The sequence below is a fragment of the Pogona vitticeps genome, chromosome 1 (genome assembly GCF_051106095.1).
Source record: "Pogona vitticeps strain Pit_001003342236 chromosome 1, PviZW2.1, whole genome shotgun sequence".
Classification (NCBI taxonomy): domain Eukaryota; kingdom Metazoa; phylum Chordata; class Lepidosauria; order Squamata; family Agamidae; genus Pogona; species Pogona vitticeps.
This window is the reverse complement of record NC_135783.1, coordinates 186188656-186210301: the sequence shown is the minus strand read 5'-3', so window position 1 is coordinate 186210301 and position 21646 is coordinate 186188656. Positions and strand designations below refer to the sequence as shown.

Here is a 21646-nt window from a genome sequence, read left to right as displayed (position 1 = left end):
CTTTTCCAAATCCATTTATGCAGCTACACTCATTATCAAAGCAGCAACAGCTGGAAATTTTCAAACAGATGATAGAGAATGCTGCTGTCATCAATCATTTTAAATAATTCCATTTTAACCATATAAGGCAAAACACCATCCTTTAAAAAATAAAAATTTTAAGAAATAGGAAATGTTGTATAAAGTCAGAAAAAAATGGTACTCATTTTATTCTAAAAGCTTATATTTACTAAATATTTCCTCAAATGTCTTTCGGTTCTCTGCAAAGGTTTTCATGAATAAGAAAACAATGCTTCTAACACAACCTGGCCAAGCCAACAAGTTGTTCTGGTTGTGTTGTACATCTGTATCACAGCACTGAACTTCTCTTTACAGATCTGCACCAACACAAATGCAAACAGCGTCAGGGCTTTAAAATGCAGACTTGAAGACTTTCAAGACCCAGCTATGTTGGTGGAGAAGCTGTGCAGGCCAAGTAACTCGATGCTGAATGCCAGCACTACCTGGAAAGACATTGCATCTACATACAGCAGGGCCTGTGGTTCTCAAGGTGCTGTTGAACCATAATTCCCATCATCCCTGACCAGTGGCCACGCTGGATGGTGTCCATGGAGAACTGGACCCCAACAGCTCCTGAAGGTCTGCATGTTCACCAGTCCTGGGGGAAAAGAAGGTCTCCGTAGAGCTCCTAAAATCCTGTCCTGTCCATTGAGCTTGCCTTTTGCACTGATTTTGCTGCCTATATTTGCACAAGGTTAAGAAGAATGCAATGATCGAAGCTACAATCCATCCAGCCTGTCTTTCTGTTTCTAATAACAGCCTCCTGGATACATCTGAAGGCTCATAAGGAGACCATGGAAACAAAGTCCCAGCTAATGTTGCCTGTCCTCAGCAGCTGGAGCTTACAGGTGCTCTGAGAGCGGAAACTGCTTGCAGTTAGCAAACCCCACCTCTGCAGTTTCTTAGTAAGTGGGGATTGCAACAAAGTGCTCCTGTTTAAGGTTCCAGCTATTCCACTCAATCCCGTTTTCAATTCAGTTTCTTGCTGCTCCTACTGCCATTGGCCGTTTCATAGCCAATGAGCACATTCAATGTCCTTGAGGAAATCTGGGAGCTGTAGTCCCCAGACAGAGCCCCTCTCCCATTCTGGCTTAGTGGCTGGCCAAGCTGGAAAGCTGATATAGTAGCTCAGTGCTAGATGAACAGACTTCTGCACAATACTGGGCCAGTCAAGGGGAGGAAATGACTGCCTGCAGAACCAACCCAAGACACTCTGTTGCGTGAGACAGAAGAACTAACCCCCCCATCCCAACCCAAGATGCAAAATACTCCAAGGCTGACCCAGTTATTTTTGCACTTGAGGCAAAAACACAGCAACACCCCCCCTACTGTTCTTCCTGGGTGTAAAAACACAATAAAAATAAATGAAGAGCAGGTTGCTGCCCTTTCACTATATCTCAAATCAGCTACAAAAGAAGCTGAGCTACCTTAACTCAGCCTCATGCTAACACCAACCCTGTTCACCTCAAAACAAACTCTTATGACTACACAACCCAGCCTTACAGAGTTTTCCAGGATAATCCAGCAAGCTTTGGATAACCCCATATGTTTCTGAATGGAACAAATAGTGACTAGACCAAGTCTACACACAAGTCATAAGAGCTAAAATAGTCTTTTGGCAGTGATAGAAGGGTAGTCCTGTTAAGTCTTTTGTTTTCTTTTAATGTTTTAACATCCTTCCCAAAAAGTCTCACATGGATCCCCAGTTATAGTCTCTTTGGCATAAGGTGAAGGACTTTTTACTATCACAGGCATTTTTGACAGAGTTGGTAGCATACCAGGGTGCCAACTAGTAGTTTTCCCAGAGAACAAAGCTGCTCAGTGAGTTATCAAGCAAAGAGACAATATTAATTGTAGAAATATTATATTGAATCAAGTTTTACAGCAAGGTTCATACATACAGCATAGTCCTTATTCAGTCCTTTGGTCATACACAGCAATACCAATAGGTTCAGTCCAATAAATCATTGTCCTTCTTAAATCCGTCTCTCAGCCTTACTCCTCTGACCCATGCCACAAGGCTGAAAGCTGGAACTGCTGGCTTTATTCTGCCTTCAGCCAATCATTGATTTCCTTACACAGCTGTTACCAGTTTTACTACATATCTTGTCCCTTCACAGCTGCCTAAATCAGTATTTTACAGTATTTATTTACAGTGATTCTTACAAATACTTACATCATTTATAAGTTCTTACATATGGTTTTACAAAACTGTACTGTATTAACAATTCTACTCAGGTTCTTGTCAGACCTGTCAATTTTAAGAACACTTTTTTAGTCTGTTCAGCATCCGCACTCCTCTATTTGCTGTTCATACTGCCCTGGTTTTTGCAGGCTGCAAGCATTTTCACTTTTCCTTTAGTTTTGTTCCTTGATTCACGGTTTGGTCTTTATCATTCTAACACATTGCACTCAACCCAGAGTATGTCGGTCGGGCAGCCTACAACAATAAAAACCAAACCCTGGTGCCCCTGATGGTCATTTAAACCATGCTACTTTTTAAAAAATTCTTTCTTTTGGGTTTTTTGAAAAAAAATATTTTAATTTTTTAATTACAGTATTATTATTACTAATAGTAAGTTACAATCCTCTAGTCACATAACAAAAAAGAAAAAAGTAATAATTATCTATAAGTACAGTTACACTTCCAATAATTTTCTTACCTATAGCATACTAATAATATTTAAACATTTATATATGTTCTACTTCTAACACTACAGTTATTCAAACTAATCAGCATTTCAGCCCATTTTCCAATTGATCTCATGTACCAGAGGCCAACAAGGGGTTCCATACTTCCATAAATTTACAGTAGTGCCTCGCATTACGACATTAATTCGTTCAAATGGAGCGCCCGTCTCGTGGGGCACCACTGTATCTTGTTTTATTTCACCTCTATAGAGTTTAATGCGCTAGGTCAATTTTTCCATCAGAGCCAGTCTCCATATTCTATTTTGAAATCTTTGCAAAGACAAGTCCTGAGAGTCCTTCCAGTGTTGGGCAATTTCATTACAGGCTCCTCCTAATAAGTCACAATTAGTTCTTTATCCACAATGTTTTCATTCCCTCCCATAAGTAATGAAAAAAGTAGCAAAGTTTCATTTGAGATTTTTTTTTCTTTTGTTATACTTTCCAACCACGTAATTACCTTAGACCAGAAAATTTCCACTCTTGGACATGTTAACTACATATGTTCCAAAGTTCCTTTATTCCTGCACTTCCTCCAACACATATCTGATATTCCTTTATTTATTCTATTGAATTTTACAGGCTATAAGTTCCATCTGTGCAATACTTTTAACACTGTTTCTTTAGCTTGTGATGACACCGATTTGTAAGGTTGAGAGGTCCATATTCTTTCCATGTGTTTTCTTATATTTCAGTTTTTAAGTTTGTCTCCCAAACTATCTTGGATCCCATATTGTCTCCAAATTGTTTATCTATAATACTTTTATAAATTGCTGAAATTAACCCTGTTTTCCTTTTATTCCCTGTCTCTACACAATATTTCTCCATTTCTATTAATGGTCTATTTGAGCCTGGTGTTTTATGCAGTTGAGTTGCCAAATTTCTGATCTGGGTTATCTGATATCAATTAGTTGCTATATACTGTACCTAGTTTTCTCCTGGAGCTGTCCAATTGTAATAGGTTTTCCTTGTATAAACAAGTCTCTTATTCTATACATTCCTCTTGCTTTCCGTTGTTTAAATTATGCGTATTTATCTTGAAATTTAAATCATGCTGCTTTTGAAACAGACTAACAGGGATGTCAGAACCACATACCTGACAAGATGAGGAGCTCAATGATCTCTGCATCCCCCAGGAAAGCAGCAACGTGAAGAGGGGTACGCTTCTCTGTGTCCTAAAAAAGCAACAGAGGTGGTAAAATATGGCTACTGCAGAAACAATCACACACTCCCTAGAGGCCTAAGGCTGCCCTGACAGTCAATCTGTTGGCTCTGGCTCTGAAGGCGAAAGGCCAAATCTGGTTCACTCCTGGGAACCTCTTCCCCCCCTCCCCCCCCAAAAAAACCTGCATCATGAGAGAGAGGGATGACAGACCAGTGGCTTATGAAACTTTCCCTTGTTGCACACACGACTTCCTCAGCAGCAGTGGTTAATTGTCCACACTGCAAAAGCAAGGGGCCAGAATGAAGGACAAAACTGATGTGACTGCCACTGCCTACAGAAAGGGTGGATTTAATTTAAATCAAATTGAGTTAAGGTACGATTCAAATCACACACAGAGAGACAGAGAGAGAGAGAGAGAGAGATGTATATATGTGTATAGGAGATGAGGAAGCAAACCAAAAAACTGCCATGCAAACCAATGAAACTGTTCGTGCCATCTCTGACTTTTCTACATGCTACATGGACATAGGAATGTGCCACTGTTGGGACAACAGTCAACCTTTTGTTCATCCGGGAGAGTCTTGGCTAACCTTCTGGACCCAGTTCCTTGCTGTCTACTATATTTCTTTTGCCTCCTGTGCTTCACTAGGAGACCTTGCTCTACACAGCCCAGACTAAGACAATCCAGCTGCTTCCTGCCCTTCGTTTTTAGATGATTTACTGAAATCAAATCCGGCATCCTCCTCCTTAGGCTTTCCTACCTTATTTCCCCAGGGGATTTTATATATTTAGGACCCAGTTCTCAGCTTTTACTGTAGAGATATTATTTACTGTAGATGGGAAAATAGATTTATAACCTCTGCAAGCCTATATGTATTATGGCTTTGTTATGGTCTCTTCTGTTTCTGACTCTGACATGGAAAACCAAAGACACAAGTTTGTAGCCTTTTCTTAATCATGGCATTTGGGTTGCTTCAAGATCTATGTTTAATAGGTCAGAACTCTATGGTTTCTTTCGACAAAGTTTAAAACACAGTATCCATTAGAGGTTTCATTCATCAAAGAGGTATTTTCTCTGAGAGGGGCAACAAAGGAGAAGTATGTGCACACTCTTCTTGTTTCTGAAATAACCCCGGTTTGTTCTGCACCCCTTCCCACCAGCCAGAATAAAAACTTTCTGGTATTTCTGAAATGTCTCTGTAGTTATCCACACCTCATGCTCCACCTGTATTCCATCTCAACATAACCATAATTTGTGATATTGCAACTTGAATTATGAAGAAAAGGACCTCAAGCAGAAGAGAAATAACTGCTTATGAGGCAACACATAGGGACGCACAAAGCCACGGAGCATTAAGCCAAGGTAGTTGAACGAGTTGGAAGTGCAATAAAGAGCTGTCAATCTGGATCAGCAAAAGCTTGCAATCATGGAACCAGGTATCTAGATCAGGATATTTTTCCTCCCCTCTCCCAAGCAAGGATCCATTACAGGAAATGAGGAAGCTTTGGTTCTCCAGATATTTTGGACTACAACTGACCACTTCCTTGACAAGTTGGGTTGACAGGAACTGTAGGTTAAACTATCAGGAGGGCAACACTTACTCTACTAAAAATGCAATAGTAACAAGCACAGACTGCAAGTTTCAGATGCCCTTAGGTCAGAGACGGTCAATGCATCCCCTTCCTCAGTGTGTCATCTTCTTCTCTCTGTTGTTTCCACTGAGCATTTGTTTGGCTTCTCTCCTGAGGTCCAGTTTACACAGCCTCCTAGATTGAACACTGGTTCTCAACCTTGGGTAACCTAGGTGTTCTTGGACTGGAATTCCCAGAAGCTTTCACCACCAGCTGTGCTGCCTGGGGTTTCTGGGAGTTGCAGTCCAAGAACATCTAGGTCACCCAAGGTTGAGAATGACGGCTAGAAGAAGAAGGAAAGCTAAGAATGGAAAAAGACTGCCCTTTTCCTATTCTTGCTCATTTTCCTTAAAAGCAGAGGGCAAACTGGCAGAAGAGGAGGAGAAGCAGGGCTACAACTAGCAGATGCAACAGCTGGGGTACATGTAAACTTTGGGATAGCTATTTGGTGGAGAGAGGGGAGGTACAACTCCCACTATCACCCAGCCCGCATGGCCATTGATTGGGGAGTTTAGCAACTGGAAGTCAACATTGCAATTTTTCCAAGCTCTGGGTTTAAGCTTTGGAACGTGCCAGAGAAACACATTATCTGATGCCAACCCAGTACTGCAAGGAGGATCCTCCTTGGAAGCTATTCAGAATAAACTAAAGTATAAGTCGATTAGAGCGGGATCTCAAAGGAATGCTTAGATTCCATAAAAAGTTTTGCATGCTTGAATCAATAATCCAGTTGTCTTTATTATCTTTATCTTTCATCTATATCAAGGTTTACATAAATATCTCTCTCTTCTATCTTCTCTCTCTCTCTCTTTCAGTTCTCAAAATAAGGTTAGGCAAAAAAAAAAAAAGGGCTGACCTTACTCCCAGTAAAGGGACATAAAATCTAATGTATTCGAGTTTCAGTATATACTTTGCAAGGGAAAGCAAAAAAAAAAAAGAGAGAGAGAGAGAGAATTAAGACCACTTCCACTTTCCAGTCTCAGGACCTAAAAGAGGACATCAAGTTGCATAACTGATCTGGCACACAAACATTCAACAGGTAATAACATATTTCCTTTACTTCATTTAATCCAAATGTCTTCAGACCAATAGAATTTCATGTGAATTGCTGAAGGTCTTTGGGTCTACAAATCTTCATTTAAAAATAAAATAAATAGAAACCATGTGAAATATGCCTTTCGTCGTCCCCATTAATCTGTTTTATTTGAGATGTTGATGCTGTTCCTGATTCCCAGGTATAGACAATGAGGCTCATTCAGGGATCTGGCTTTAAGCCTGGGCAAGATTCTTCCTCTCTTTGTTTTGGTCATGAAGCAGGAAAAAGAGAGAGAGAGAGAGAGATGGATCCTTGCAGGGACAGTGGCCAACAAGGACAGAGGAAAGCCTCATGGTGGTGAGGAATATAGGGATAATTTAGATAGACATGTAAGAGATGTATATTTGGTTTTGTTGCTATGTTCACTATACACAAATGATTGCACGTTAAGTCAGGCTTAGGAAAGAAGCCATGGGTTATTCTTCTGTTACTGCATTCTCTCTCTCTGTCTCTCTCTTTTTAAAAGAATATATTGTTGTATTCCTTTTTTTCCTAATGGGTAATAAAAGTCATTGTGGCAACCCCAGACCTACTGGAGTATCCCACCCTGTAGTTATGCTGCCACCAACCATTCGCTCCACCAAGTCACCCAGACCAGGAATGGATTTTAATAAACAAACGAATAAGGTTTATTGAAACAACCAACAGGGTAAATAATAGGATCAGGTAAATAGGATACTGGAACGTGGTATAGTCCCAATCGTACACATACAACAGATTGGTTCCCACGGAACACTTTAAGGTAACGCACAGACCCTGAACCTATCAGTTCTGGCTACCTAGATAGAAACCTGAACCTATCAGGTATGTACTATCTGACGAACAGTTGTACCCAGTCTGCCCCACAGTCTGACCCACAGACTCCAACTCCACTTCTCCACACCAGCTCTCCTACGATGGACTTCCCCCAAATATATATACAGTACAGCTCCTCCCCCCTGATGTCCCGCCTTCCACTCCCCATAGGATGGAACTTTCCCTCCAAACCCCTGACAGACAGGTACCATCAGTGCTGTATGTGACAGTCATTCTTAGATAAAAGTGCTCAGTGCCTTTTCTGCTCTTACACTTTTACAGAGACTTTCCCAGCTAAGAAAGGGGGAGATAAGCTTCTTGTTTATAAAGTTTCTAAGTTAGAAGGAAGGAAACATTTCCCATAACAGGAGCATCCCGACTGCCAGTTCAATAGAAAAAGGAAAGGGGGGGGGAATGCAACCAATGCAGATCTTCCTTCTAACAAACAAAATAAAAATAATAAGTGTTTACAGTGGTGCCTCGCTTAACGAGCGCACCGTAGAACGACGAAATCGCATAGCAATGCGGTTTCCGCGATCGCTAATGCGATCGCTTACCGATGGCCCCAATGGGCGAAACTCGCATAGCGAAGTTCGGTAAGCATTTCGCTTATCGACCTTCGCTTTGCGACCCGCGGATCAGCTGTTCAGCGGGTCCAAAATGGCCGCCAGAACAGCCGAAATGGCCATGTGCAGCGTTTTTGCACCCTCGGTAAGCGAGGGGAGGGCGCGAAAATGGCTGCCGGCTATGGGAAGACTTCGCTAAACGGTGAGTTTTCAGCCGATTTGGAACACATAAAATGATGTTTAATGCGTTCCAATGGCTTTTTACTTTCTGTTTAACGAAGTTTTCACATAGCGAAGGTTAATCCGGAACGGATTAACCTCGCTATGCGAGGCACCACTGTATTATTAAATAATAACTGTTATGGAATGCAGGGTGGCAATAATAAATTTCCTGGGGGGGTGTCTCAAATTCAGACACTAACTTGGAACAAAAATTGGTTAATCCATCAGCCATGTTGCATGTGATGCCTTCCTTCAAAGAGCACTGTTGGAATTTGCACATAAAGCCCTAAAGGTAGCTTTAAAGCAGCCAAATAACCACAAGAGATCATGAGCTCTCTCTAGGGATTAATCTGCAATAATGACAATGTACTAACTTAGATCTTTTATACAAATACTTCATGATCTGGAGTTGAGGTGAGGATCTGATCCCAAATTGTTGGGGCAGAGCGACCCCCCTGCTGCAGTCAGTCACAAGTTGCCTATGGCCTATATACAAAATTATTAAAAATATAAGGCACACAAAAAATTACTCTAGTAAAGGCTTGCCTCTGTTCCTGTGTAAACACTGTTGAAAATACCAAGCTGACATACATACGTACTTCAGGCAGAAGAAGAAAACAGAGTAACAGAGGAAGTACAACACACCTTGTCAAGATAAGAAGATCAAGTTTCAAGTACAGCCTTCAAACAAACAGAGAGGGACTGCCCAGGGCAACTAATATAATAAACAATGCCAATGATATATTTGTTGAAGGAAGAGGCAAGATTAATTTGTCTCCTCGCTTCATCCTTCAACAAACTCATCTTTTCCGTTCTTTGTCTGGAAACAAGAGGACACATTAAACAAAGCAGCAACTGATGCATCAGGAAGGTAAGTTTCCACCTCCACCCCGAGAAAAATAGTACCTACAGGACTCAGGCACCTAAGGTTCTTATGATGTCTTAGGGTTCATATACTCCAAAATGCCTGGCCACCAGCCATGCTGGCTGGAATTTCTGGGAACTAAACTCCCAGATATGGACAGATCTAAAAGATACAAACCTTCCCTGGATTATTTGTATGCTTATTAAGTCCACCTTTAATTAGAAATTTAAAATGTGCTACGATGGGCAATGTAAGCAACCCTACTTAAGGCAGGGTTTACAAAATACCAAGGAAACTGGTAATGCCCAAAGTGGGAATTCTTGGATATCATTTTCCAAATCAGTGAAGGATGTGAAATGTAACACTCTAATTTATTACCTAAGTGGACAGTTCATCATTTGAATTCTGCTAGTTACAGATGGAGTAAATAAATCTAGAGCCAGAATTGTTAAACCAAAGGATCTTGTTGAAAATGCTGGTTCTTTAACTTTTACATGTTATGTTTGTGATCTGGTTCTTTGTCTATGTCTGACAGTTCCTTATTTTTGGCAGGAAATGACAAGTGAGGAGATTTTTTTAAAAACAATTCTTTATTAACAAAACTAATAGGTTTTTCTATCACAACTTCAACAGGATCGGCAGGTTCAACGTTAACAGGAAAGTCAGTCCACAGCAAGGGTAATGTAGTCTCATAATTGTCTCTTTTCACCGGAAAGATTGGCCGAAGCGTTCCTGATCCGTAGGTCTTCTCAGACAGCCACTCCTTACTGCACAGATTGTCCCGCAGCAGGGATGATGTGACCATTCTCCTTTGGGTGGCTTCTTGTGCAGTTGGACCACTCCTGGCCGAATCACCCTCTTCCAAGGACCCCGTCCTCGAGGTTATATACTAAAACTGTCCATTCATACGGTCCCAATCCTTCGATAATGGGTTCCCCTTCTTCGACCTTTTGCTCTGTCTCTTTACAGTCTCGACTTTCCAAACCTATCCCTTTCTGTGGGATTTGAAACACCCTCGGTTCTCCTTCTCCTTCTATCCATTACTCCCCCCAACCGCTAATTTCTTTGTATCCCCCGATTCCTTTCCCTCCTCCGACGTTAAGAAAACATACACCTCCTTCCTCGCTCTCTTTTCCGATTCTGCCCCCTCTTTTTCCACCTTTAACCCTTTCATCCTCATTATAACTGTCACTATTTCTCCCTTCGCAACTTCTCTATCTTTTTCCTCTTTCCCAATTGAGGGGACTCTTTTCTTCTTTTATATCTTCTTGCTCACAATGTTCCAGCAATATTTCAGTCAATGAACCCATCAAGTTTTATGATGGCATAAAAGAAGCAAAAATGCTGGTTGGTTTTTTAAGGCATTTGTATGTTTATAGGCATTCTATTATTGTGTTTATTATTCATAGCAAGGGAGAGCAAAGTGTAGCTACTAGATATTGCTAGACTGCAGTTGCCATAATCCTTGACCATTGCTAAGACTAGCTAAGTGCAGGGGTCTCAAACTCAATTTACCTTGGGGGCGCTGGAGGCAGAGTCTGGGTGAGGCTGGGCCGCATCAGATTTTCCACAAGAGAAGCTTTGTTTAAAAAAATTCCAATCTTCTCAAATCTCTTTATTTTTTTACCACAAAATAAGATGAAAAAATAAACAAATTAAGAATTAATAAGAAAATAAATAAATAAACCAGTAAAATAATAATAATAATAATAATAATAATAATAATAATAATAATAATAATAATAATAATAATAATAATAATAATAATAATAATAATAATAATAATAATAATAATAATAATAATAATAATTAGTAGTAGTAGTAGTAGTAGTAGTAGTAGTATTAGTATTATTAGTATTATTATTATTATTATTCTCTAATGAGGGACTATATGCGATTTCTTCAGTCTTCTATATCTCCTGCATTCAGATTCAAATGTCAGTATTAACAATTCTTTAACCTTTAATCTTCTTCTAAGCATGAATTGTCCTGAGTATGAATGGAACATTGAAGAACATGGAACTGTTCCTCTGAACATGGCTTCTTCTCTTGCCTTCTCCTTGCTGCTAGAGACCTGGCAGCGCTTCCTCTTGCATAGCCGAGCCACATTTGGCTTGAGGGAGGAAGCAGTTGAGACCCTCAGTATGGCTTGAAGATGATCATCAGTCAGTCTGGACCTGTACTTGGACTTATTGAAGTTCAAGGTGGAGAAGACCTTTTCACACAAGTATGTGCTCCCAAAAAGGCACATGGTCCGCTTGAACATTTGGGAAAGTTCAGGGAAGCTGGGGGTCAATTCTCTCAAAAATTGCCCAAGCTTGTCTGCTTTTCCATTCACCTCCCTGAACTTCACTTTGAGTTCAGAGTTGCACTGCAGGTCAATGAGCTCCATTTGAAGCACAGGAGGGGCATCTTGCACATCAAAGGAGAAGGGGTCCGCAAAAAATTGAAATGTGGCTCTGTGCATCCAGAATGGGGGCCTCTCCCTGCCCGGCGGTCTTCTCCCTCAGGGGTTTAGCACCATCAGGGCTTCTGCTTTTAGGTCTCCCCCCCACACACGCTCTTCGCGGGTCACCTGGCACGGCTGCTGCTGCTGTCGCCTCGTCCTCTCTGAGTTTCTCCTTGCCCCCACCTGGTGCTCCTCCACTCCATATGCACACACACACTCCAGCAGCTGCATGCACCCCTTCTGCAAGGCTGGCCCCATGAGCAATCTCTCCCCCCTACCCAAGGGCTAATGGGGCTTCCTGGGGCTTCTTGACACCCACTCTGGCAAGATGCCGTGGTCTTGCCTAGTGTGGCTCAGGGAGACGGGGGGAGCACGCAAGAGAAGGCTGTTCTCTTGGCAGCACCCTCTCCCGCAGCACATCTGGGCAGGGAGGGGAGGAGCACCAGGCGGGGGGGAAGGAGAAGCTCAGAGAGGATGAGGCAACAGCAGCAGCAGCCTCACCAGGTGACCCACGAAGAGTGGGGGGGGGGAGGGAGAGACCTATAAGCAGAAGCCCTGGTGGTGCCAAACCCCTGAGGGAGAAGACTGCCGGGCAGGGAGAGGGCTCCCCTTCTGGACACGTGGGCGCTTGGGAGGAGGCGGGACCCAGCCCCTACAAGGCGGGGAGGAAGCCCCGCGCTCACCAAGTAGGTGCCGCCGCCAGTGCTCCCGCTTCTTAAACTTTCATATTAAGGCAGGGGCCACAAACTATTATCTTGCGGGCCGCAATTGGCCCCCGAGATGCATGTTTGAGACCCCTGAGCTAAGGAGATATAGTCCCACAACATCTAGAGGCCTGCCCTATGTGCACCTTCAATTTATGGTAAATTTTAAGGATACTAAAAGTTGCAGTAGCATTTCAAGAAATAAACGCAAAACAAATAAAAATAATAATTCAAATTTAGAAATAAGAACAACTTCACTAATGCACTTGCAGTAGCACATAGGAACTGAGTGAATTCTTGGTAATTTTAATGAAAACCTTGCATCTATTTCTGTGTTCCACTGATGGCATATGCCTACGGATCTAGAACCACTGGTCTAAATCATTTTGAAAAGCAACACTTCCTTCTAAACAGCCCCCTCCCAAATTTTCTGATCTATTATATTTGGGGATAGGCCATCCAGCTGGCAAATTTTACAAGCAAAGGATATCCAAGTAAAGAACTCTTTGAACTGTCCTCTTTTTGGATCAATTGGGGTCATTATTGTATGAAGCGGAACTGAAAACAAAGCTACAGGAATTTAAAACAATCTTACAGCCACGGGCCGTCAGCCAGTGCGTCCATATGCAGGAACACTGTGCTTGTAACTAATAACAGACAGATAAAAAGTCAACAATGACATCATATGCAAAAGAAATACCTTCCTTCCTTGATGTCCAACAAGGAAAAATGAAGCAGATGAACTAAGCAAAAGCTAGAACAAGTGAATTTAGAGATTAAACAAGACTTTCTGACTAGAGTTGAGGGCCCTGGGTTCCAAACCCCACTCAGCCACAGCGCAGGTGGTGTTGGTAATGGTAAACCACTTCTGGAACAATTCACATACCTAGAACCCCTATGAGGATTGCTAGAAGCTAGGAGTGACCTGATGGGACATAACGACAACAAAACACTCCCATTATGCTCTCATACAGTAGTATTTAATTTCAACATATGCAAGCAGATCAGGAATGGTTAACACACATATTTCTGCTTGGCATAGAGCAGGGATACACTTTACACAGAGTAGAGTAACTTTATTATGGTCAAGGAACAGCAAGACCAGAAGAATATAAAATAAATACTGTACATACAATTGCAATTTCATAAAACTAAGCAGAATTACACATTTTTCCCATTAAAAACACGATTAAAAACCCATTATTTCAAATTAACAACATCATGCCTCAGCTAAGCTGAGTATATGTCTTTCACATAGCAAACAAGGTCACAACTTTTTTTCTCTCCTAAACGAGATGGGGGGGGGACTTTCAGTTGGAAGGGAAAAGTTATGGTTGAAGCTATACCCTTAAAACACAGGGAATTCAAGTCAGATAAATTTCCTCCCATGCTTACACAAAACATAGGCATACTGGTGTATCTTTGCCCCTCACATGCTACCCACAGTATAAATAATCCAACCAGCCACCCCACTCGTTAGAGAGTGCGCCACACGCAGTGCAAAAGAGTTGAACTCAAATGTCACCATCTACAAACAGCAGATTTACACTTCAGTCCTATCCACTATTACATAATCTTGTCCTCTGTCGTACGTTCTCTTCACCATTTCACCATTCAGCAGAGAATATGGGGGGGGGGAATCAACAGCTTGAACTGTGGAGGTAGCAGAGTGAGACCCCAAACTGGGTTGCTTGCAGACCATATTGTCTGTTTTACTTCAAAAACCAGTTGGGGGAAGGCAATGGACATGATTAGAGAATCCAAAAGGTACAGAACTGTTGCAAACCAACAAATTAATTACCGAAGATACAAATGTTTATGCAAAAATATGCAATCACAACATGCAAAAATATATTTAGTTCTCTAACATGATTAAATGCAGCATCTTTATCTATTAAGTATTTAGGCATTAGAATCTTGAAAATTCAGCCAAGTTGAGGAAAACCAATTATAAATAATTATAGAAACATATAGTACATGTTTAGAGAAGGCATAAAGAAGGCTGACAGCCGAAGAATTGATGCTTTTGAATTGTGGTGCTGGAGGAGACTCTTGAGAGTCCCCTGGACTGCAAGGAGAACAAACCTATCCATTCTAAAGGAAATCAACCCTGAGTGCTCACTGGAAGGACAGATCCTGAAGCGGAGGCTCCAATACTTTGGCCATCTCAAAAGAAGAAAACACTCCCTGGAAAAGACCCTGATGTTGGGAAAGTGTGAAGGCAAGAGGAGAAGGGGATGACAGAAGACGAGATGGTTGGACAGTGTCACCAAAGTTACCAACATTATTTTGACCAAATTCAGTGGAAGACAGGAGGGTCTGATGTGCTCTGGTCCATGGGGTCACGAAGAGTCGGACACGACTTAATGACTAAACAACAACAGCATGTTTAGAATGATCTGGTCTAAATAAAGCATATTCTGGTTAGGAAAGATTCCTACAGTTAGACTTAATATACTTCCCAATTTTTTCCCATCTTGCATAGCATGATCCACAGTTGGCAGAAGCTGACAAAGATATTTTAAACAAAAAACATAATTAATCATTGTTTTTAGAAACTACGAAGAATGGCATGGGGATATGAGATATAGCTAAATATCATGATGGTTTTCATCTTCATAATATTATAGCTTTGATACATAAATTGGATTGACAATGATTACAACGAAAATAAAATTCTTAACAGCAGAACAACTTATTTTCTATGTCTCTCGGTTCCTCTGACATTAAAAATATTTAAGATTCTGGCCACACTATATGGAAGAAAGGACATGAGAACTTGTCCCCTGCATTTCCACACCTCGTTTAGTTATTCTGAGTCCCCCTTTTAATTCTCAGGACAAAAATTCTCAGTTCACAGATTGGAAACAAGTCAGGTTACGTATAGTTCACTTTTTATCCCTAAGAGGAGATCAGTTCCCTTTTGCTGACATGCAGGTAATTTAGGAAGAAGCCAGCCAGGTTTCTTATCCCTGCAAAATGAAAGACAAAGCCTACAAAATGTTATTAAACATAACCAATTATACAACTGTAGTTCTGAGAAACATTTGGGAGTAGGTGCATGGGTTGCTTTATTCCGTTGGGAAAATGGAACTTAAGCCTTTTTCTGCAAGAGTCAGGGAGAATACTATTACAGCTATCTGTTGCTGGTATTTAAACTCCAGTAAACTAACACATATCTTTAAAAAAAATCAAAGTTTGTGCTGGAAGGATTGGAGAAATCTAGGGTCCTTCTCCCACATCTGGAAGCCATGCCTGGAAACAGCTTAATTCTGGGGTGTTACACACAGTATAACTGAATGTGTTACTAATAAAAAATAATTGTCTCGATCTAACCTTCGCCTGACTAAATCTCTTTGTCAGTGGCAATATAAAAGTGCTTCGTAAAGACCTGATCACATCCCTGCTGGTAGCGTAGAAAAGAAATAGGCACTTGATAGAAAGAAGCAAAAGATCTATTTCTAAACTATAAGTATAAATTTCTTTGGAACTTGGCTGTCTCAGAAAAGTTAATGCAAGAGAGGAGAGCCAAGAATCAAGTGGTATCAAATGACTCTGACATGGTCCCCTTCAGCAAGGGGAAGGGGAGCGCCAGAGCCACCAAGCATACATGGTGTTGCTTGGCTCAATAGTGATCAATAGCATCAAAAAGCAGATGTGCAGCACAGCCATAATTTCATGATTTTTACTTGTCCAGTCCAGTTTATCTATACTACAAAGGGGAAGTTTTGGTAAGCAGAGACCTTTTCCCCCCACTCCTTCTTTAGGGAATCAGCAACTGGAACTCACTTCTTCTGTTTAGCTGAGTGGAAGTTAAGGTAGAAGAGGTTGCATCAATGTTCCCATATTCTGAGAGATAGAGCGGAACTGAGATCTGATTTTGTTGCTTTTCAGGGCAACATTGTAACTTTTTGCTTTTAACCTTCTCCTCCTGTTTTCTGAATTGCAACACAGTTTACTGACGAGAACAGAAAGTCTGTGTTTATTTAACAAGTTGACACAGGAGCATTATCGTCCAGCAAACCAAACCTAGCAAACCAAACAGTCAATAGCTACACGTGGCTTGTACATTCACTGTACAAAACAGAACAACTTTTTCCACTTTCTAGTCTGTAAAGAAACCATACCCATTCACAAAGGAGAGGAAGTTGCCTGTCTCTTAAGCCCGTCTTTTAACCAAATTCTTCATTCTAAAGGCTGTTACTCACAAATCAGCCCCCAAATACTTTTTATGTGCTGCTCGCAATCCCCACCCCATCATCAAAAAAAGCAACAAAATTTTAAGTTGCAAAACAAAAAGAAAGGAAAAAAGAATCATCGCTATCATTCATTTCTATGGGGAAGAGGACAAGGAAACACTAGTCATGACTATATAACAACTAAATCACCACATTATTAAAACCCAGCAACAGTCCAGCATCAGGCATTAGGGGAAGAGCCTTTTCTCAAATTGTTTGGGATGTCAAAGTTTGACTGGACTATCAGTAGATTATACCGTAAATCCGAGCAGAGATGAGGTATACTTCATCCCACAGTGGCAGACTGAGATATATACATCCTACAGCCCGCAAGCCACCAGTGGCACTAATACTCTAACAAGGTGGCCATCAGAAACCCAGGAAAGAATGTCACCTGTCATACCAGCCAGGACAAAATGAAACTAAAAGATGGTGTAATTCAGGGTAACATACTGTATGCATAAATCTCTACAAACCCAAAGAAAGCCTTGGGCTCTCTCACTCTCCCTTCCCTTCTTGTGGCCTCACATAACCAGGAGACAGAATCTAATATTCAATTCCACCTTCTCTGATTCCTGGCTTGCTGTTGCAATACAATATGCAACCTGTATTTCCATCTGACAAACCTATTTATAGTTTTGGCTCCACCTATATCAATGGAGGACTACACTTCATGCTTCTAATGAAGAAGGCTGCAATCCAGAAAAGTTTATGCTGTAATAAATCTGATAGTTTTTTAGATGCCACAAAAGTTTTTATCGCAACAAACAGACATGGCTCCCGCTCTATATATTCTTACCTATAAAGTGCCTCTCAAGGAAAGAAATATGATTGTATCTCTGTCCTAAATATGACAACAACCAGAACATAAATGACCTTGAATATTTTGCATGTTCCCTTGCAAGAACATAATGACTGAAAACCAGTATTTTCAAGTGCCAGTGTCAGCTATCAAAGTGGTGGCTAGCAATCCCATGCTTCAACCAACTATTAGAGCTTAAAAAAAAATAATGCAAGACTGCGGGGAGAGTTTTTTGCTGCTCATTCAGCAGCAAAATGTGAATAACTCATCCCAGAGAAAAATGAAAGACAATGACACTCTATCCAATTTAGATTCCACAAATGTTCACAATACAGTCTTCGTTAGAAAGATTATACTGAAAGCCCCTGCACAGGTTAGCTGAGATGGTACTACTGGGACAGAACTAATTCCAAGCAGTGGTGATGGAATTGGCAGAGTAGTCAAGAACATATTATAATCCTTCTCATCTCCGTACCTGTTCTACTGAACACCCACATGACAAAGACATTCAATGAACAGTCAGTCCTTGCAGCATTTGTGTGTCTATTAGGTTTGTTTAAAAATAATTGCCATCGGCCACACTGGCTGCGCTATTCAAGATGATGCTGCCTGAAAAGGTAATTTTCCCCATATTTGATTTTGACTTGAACATTTCCCATTGTTGATGTCTGAAGGATCCAAAGTGTTCCAGACTCACAGAAGAAGTAGGCAGCGAAGGAATGCAAGACAGAAGTCTCAAGAGCTGGAAAACAGGTATTGTTCCCCTAGCTTTGGGACCAGCTGATGGAGTTTAAGCCTAGACAACAGATGAGGACTCAACTGCAGACCATCAGAAATGCCTTGGAAAGTTTTCAACTCATTAGGAAAGAGCTTTCCTATGAATAGCCATCTCACAATAAATTCTGGGTTTCAGGGACAACCATTTTAGTGGGTTTGGGGCCAGCAGATTTCCATTTTTTTTTTCTCTTGATCACACAATGCACCAGGAAATGCGATTTAGCCCAGAGTCTCCCCTCCCCACCCACCCCCATATTCATAGATTTCCTTTCTGCTTTTGAAAAAAATGTGAATCTTTTCACATTGGTTCAGGTCTGTCATTGCTTGAAATGCTACAGAAAAGGAGGATGAGCTGCATGCACACACACAACGTACTGTTGGCCCTCATGAGGCAGATGCACGCATAAGGCAGTGCCAGCACACACCCTCCTCAGCAAAGCCTCCCACCCAAAACTCTATTTTATTTTTCTTTAAAACTTCGCTTTCTGGGCAACACTCCTGAGCACAGCACCATATCAGAAGCTGACAATAGAGGAAATTGAGACAGGAAGGCGCCTTCTTGTCGCTTGTTCATGTAGTTCTTTGAATATGCAAAGCTGTAAGGAGAACTGCATGCACTTTGATTTAACTGTGGTCACTCAATTGAAAGGACCCAAATTCCCTATTGCGGTTGCATATATAGTGAATGCAAATGAATTTGCATTTCCCTCACTGTATAGTCAAACCCTTAGAGAGGCAAGGCAGGGGCTCAGCTTCCCTCTCCAAACCAAAAAAAGGGCCTGTTTTTTTTTTCCTCCAACAGAACTTGGAACATTTTTTTAAAGTAATTTGCTGCCAATGTGCCATGTGTCTGTTTTCAGTCAGTGACATTTATTTAAAGAATAACATGTTGCTTTTTAGTTCCTATTTTGTATCTTTTTTTAAAAAAAACTACACTTATTATTAAAATAATAGCCCAATTCCCCTCCAAAAAACCACCTCTCCTCCAAAATAACCAGGAATAAGTTGTTCATCACATTTTTTTAAAAAAAATCTAAGAATGTTGTCTGTTAGTTTGCAAAAGTTCAAAAAAAGTAACATTGTTCTGATACATCCCTTTTATGCCTCCAAAAAAAACCTAAAGACTCATCTCTTCAGGCAGGCTTTTAACAATTATAACTGATATTAGCAGAAATGTTAATCTTTTCATGTTTTCATGTTTTAATCTTTTAATTGTATTTTAAATCATATATTGTTTAATTTAACTTTTAATATTTAACTTATTGTGTTTTCAAATTGTGTGAATTTTAATGTTGTGAGCTGCTTTGGTTCCCTTGTTGGGAGAAATGCGGCATATAAATAAAACTACTACTAATATTAATAATAATACATTGCTGCCAGGCTCTGTTCTTCACATCCTAAGGAAACAAGTCTAATAATTTCTGAACCTAATCATCCTCCAGCAGGGATCTCACCAGGGGAGAAATGCACAGCTACTGCATAAAAGTTAAGCCTCTGCTTTGGACTAATATCATATATTTCGCTATCCAGAGAGAAATATTAGTATCAATAATACAAGGCACAACCCATTTCAAAGAGTCAGTACAAGGAGACTCCAGAAATATGTCATCCCCGAAATGCCCAAAAGATTGCGAGGCAAAAATCCATGTATTAAAAAAATCAGTGAACAACAAAATGCAACGAAACCTCTGTCATGACAGGAGGTCTCTCTTTACTTAATGTTGTCTGATGTGAATATTGACATGATGTCAGAATCACAATCGCTGCAGTTTCGGCATGGTGGGGGAGGGTAGCGGAGAAAACCTCAAGCAGTATTTCAAAATATGTAAGATAATTCCACATGAGAGGAACACCTTTGCTTCTGGCTGGATGCTGCTTCACCACCCAAAACAAGTAACACAACCTGCTGTACGATCAACTAATTATGTGTTGTCAAGTCAACTGTGATTTATGGTGAGCCTTTATTTCCATGGTTTTCTAGGTATAGAATCTTCAGAAGCGGTTTACTATTCTTTCTTTCTTATTCTTTCCTACCTGCTCCTCACAGATGTAACTCCCATTGTCCGTAGCCAACACCTGAAATCCGAAATGAGGTACCAGTTGGTCACACCCAAGATGGAAAATAACTGTACACAGTCACTTACCAGAGCATTAACATCTTCCGTTTTGTAGATTAACATCCGTATTTCATCAGGATCACCGTTGAAAATTGCTTGGACCAGGGGTGGCTAAAGAAACAAAACATAGAGGGGGAAAAAATTAGGTCTGTGTCTATGTTTTTATTTATACATTCTATAACATTAAAAGACGCCTTCTTCTTGGGAGGAAAGCGATGACAAATCTTGACAGCATCTTGAAAAGCAGAGACATCACCTTGCCAACAAAAGTCCGAATAGTCAAAGCTATGGTTTTTCCTGTCATGATGTATGGAAGTGAGAGCTGGACCATAAAGAAACCAGACCGCCGAAGAATTGATGCCTTTGAATTGTGGTGCTGGAGGAGGCTCTTGAGAATCCCCTGGACTGCAAGGAGAACAAACCTATCAGTTCTAAAGGAAATCAACCCTGAGTGCTCACTGGAAGGACAGATCCTGAAGCTGAGGCTCCAGTACTTTGGCCATCTCATGAGAAGAAAAGAGTCATTGGAAAAAACCTTGATGTTAGGAAGGTGTGATGGCAAGAGGAGAAGGGGACGACCGAGGATGAGATGGCTGGACAGTGTCTGCGAAGCAACCAACATGAACCTGACACAACTCCGGGAGGCAGTAGAAGACAGGAGGGCCTGGCGTGCTCTGGTCCATGGGGTCACGAAGAGTCGGACACGACTAAACGACTAAACACACACACATAACATTTCTTGCTACACTCATTATGCCGACACTAGATTTGCTTGCATTCTATACAATTTTAAAGGCTATTCCTCTCTCTCTCTCTCTCTCTCTCTCTTACTGGAGAGGACAAGAATCAAATCAGTGTTGCATTCAACTCCACCCCAAAACGGGAGAAATCAACAGATCTGAATTCCAGAGATCTGTTGTATAGGATGGAAATTGTATTGATTTAATTAATTAAATTTAATTGACTTAATTGATTAATTTTATTTAAAATATTTTTACCGTGCCTTTCTCCTTCAAAAGGACCCAAGGTGGCTTACAACACTGAAAGATGATATTTAAAGTTTATAACATTGGTAATTTGGCCGGGGGGGGAGGGGGAGATGAGATTTTGCAAGGCCCCATTCCTTTGGAAGTTAAAGAGACATTATCTAGACCTTAGCTAAATTCCCGCCTCAGATAACAATGTTACGGAATGTTCTTAGGCAGCTTCTCATGAAACTGGACAATTATTATGAATCTCGTGTGCCGCTCAGGATGTTTTCGCATACAGAGAAGTCAGAAGCTTCCATCCCATCACAAGTCCTCATAGTGTTGGTCTGCGACGATACAATAAAGATTGATTGGTCGACAAGTCTCCACATCACAATGAAGGTCCAAAGCTTTGACTTCTGGATATCATAACCCAGCACAGATCCAGAATGAGGAACATGATGTATCTGCTACTAAGCTACCATCCAGGTCTGGGGAAGAT

The 21646-nt window shown here is 40.9% G+C and overlaps 1 protein-coding gene across 15 annotated transcripts in view; it reads right to left on the bottom strand.

Moving 5' to 3' along the window:
- Nucleotides 1-21646, bottom strand: part of ANKRD44 (ankyrin repeat domain 44) — a 184958-nt gene that overhangs the window by 94439 nt on the left and 68873 nt on the right. For 13 of the 15 annotated variants that reach the window (XR_013538425.1, XM_072979325.2, XM_072979357.2 and 10 more), the window contains exons 2-3: nucleotides 20204-20287; nucleotides 3845-3923 (exon numbers count right to left, since the gene is read on the bottom strand). Coding sequence is in view for 12 of the 15 variants with exons in the window: in XM_072979325.2 (XP_072835426.1) it covers nucleotides 3845-3923; nucleotides 20204-20287 (163 nt within the window). In the remaining 3 variants the exon portion in view is untranslated. Of the gene's footprint in view, nucleotides 1-3844; nucleotides 3924-16031; nucleotides 16118-20203; nucleotides 20288-21646 lie in introns of those variants that run through there. The other 2 variants (XM_078380100.1, XM_072979360.2) reach the window with 2 other exon arrangements.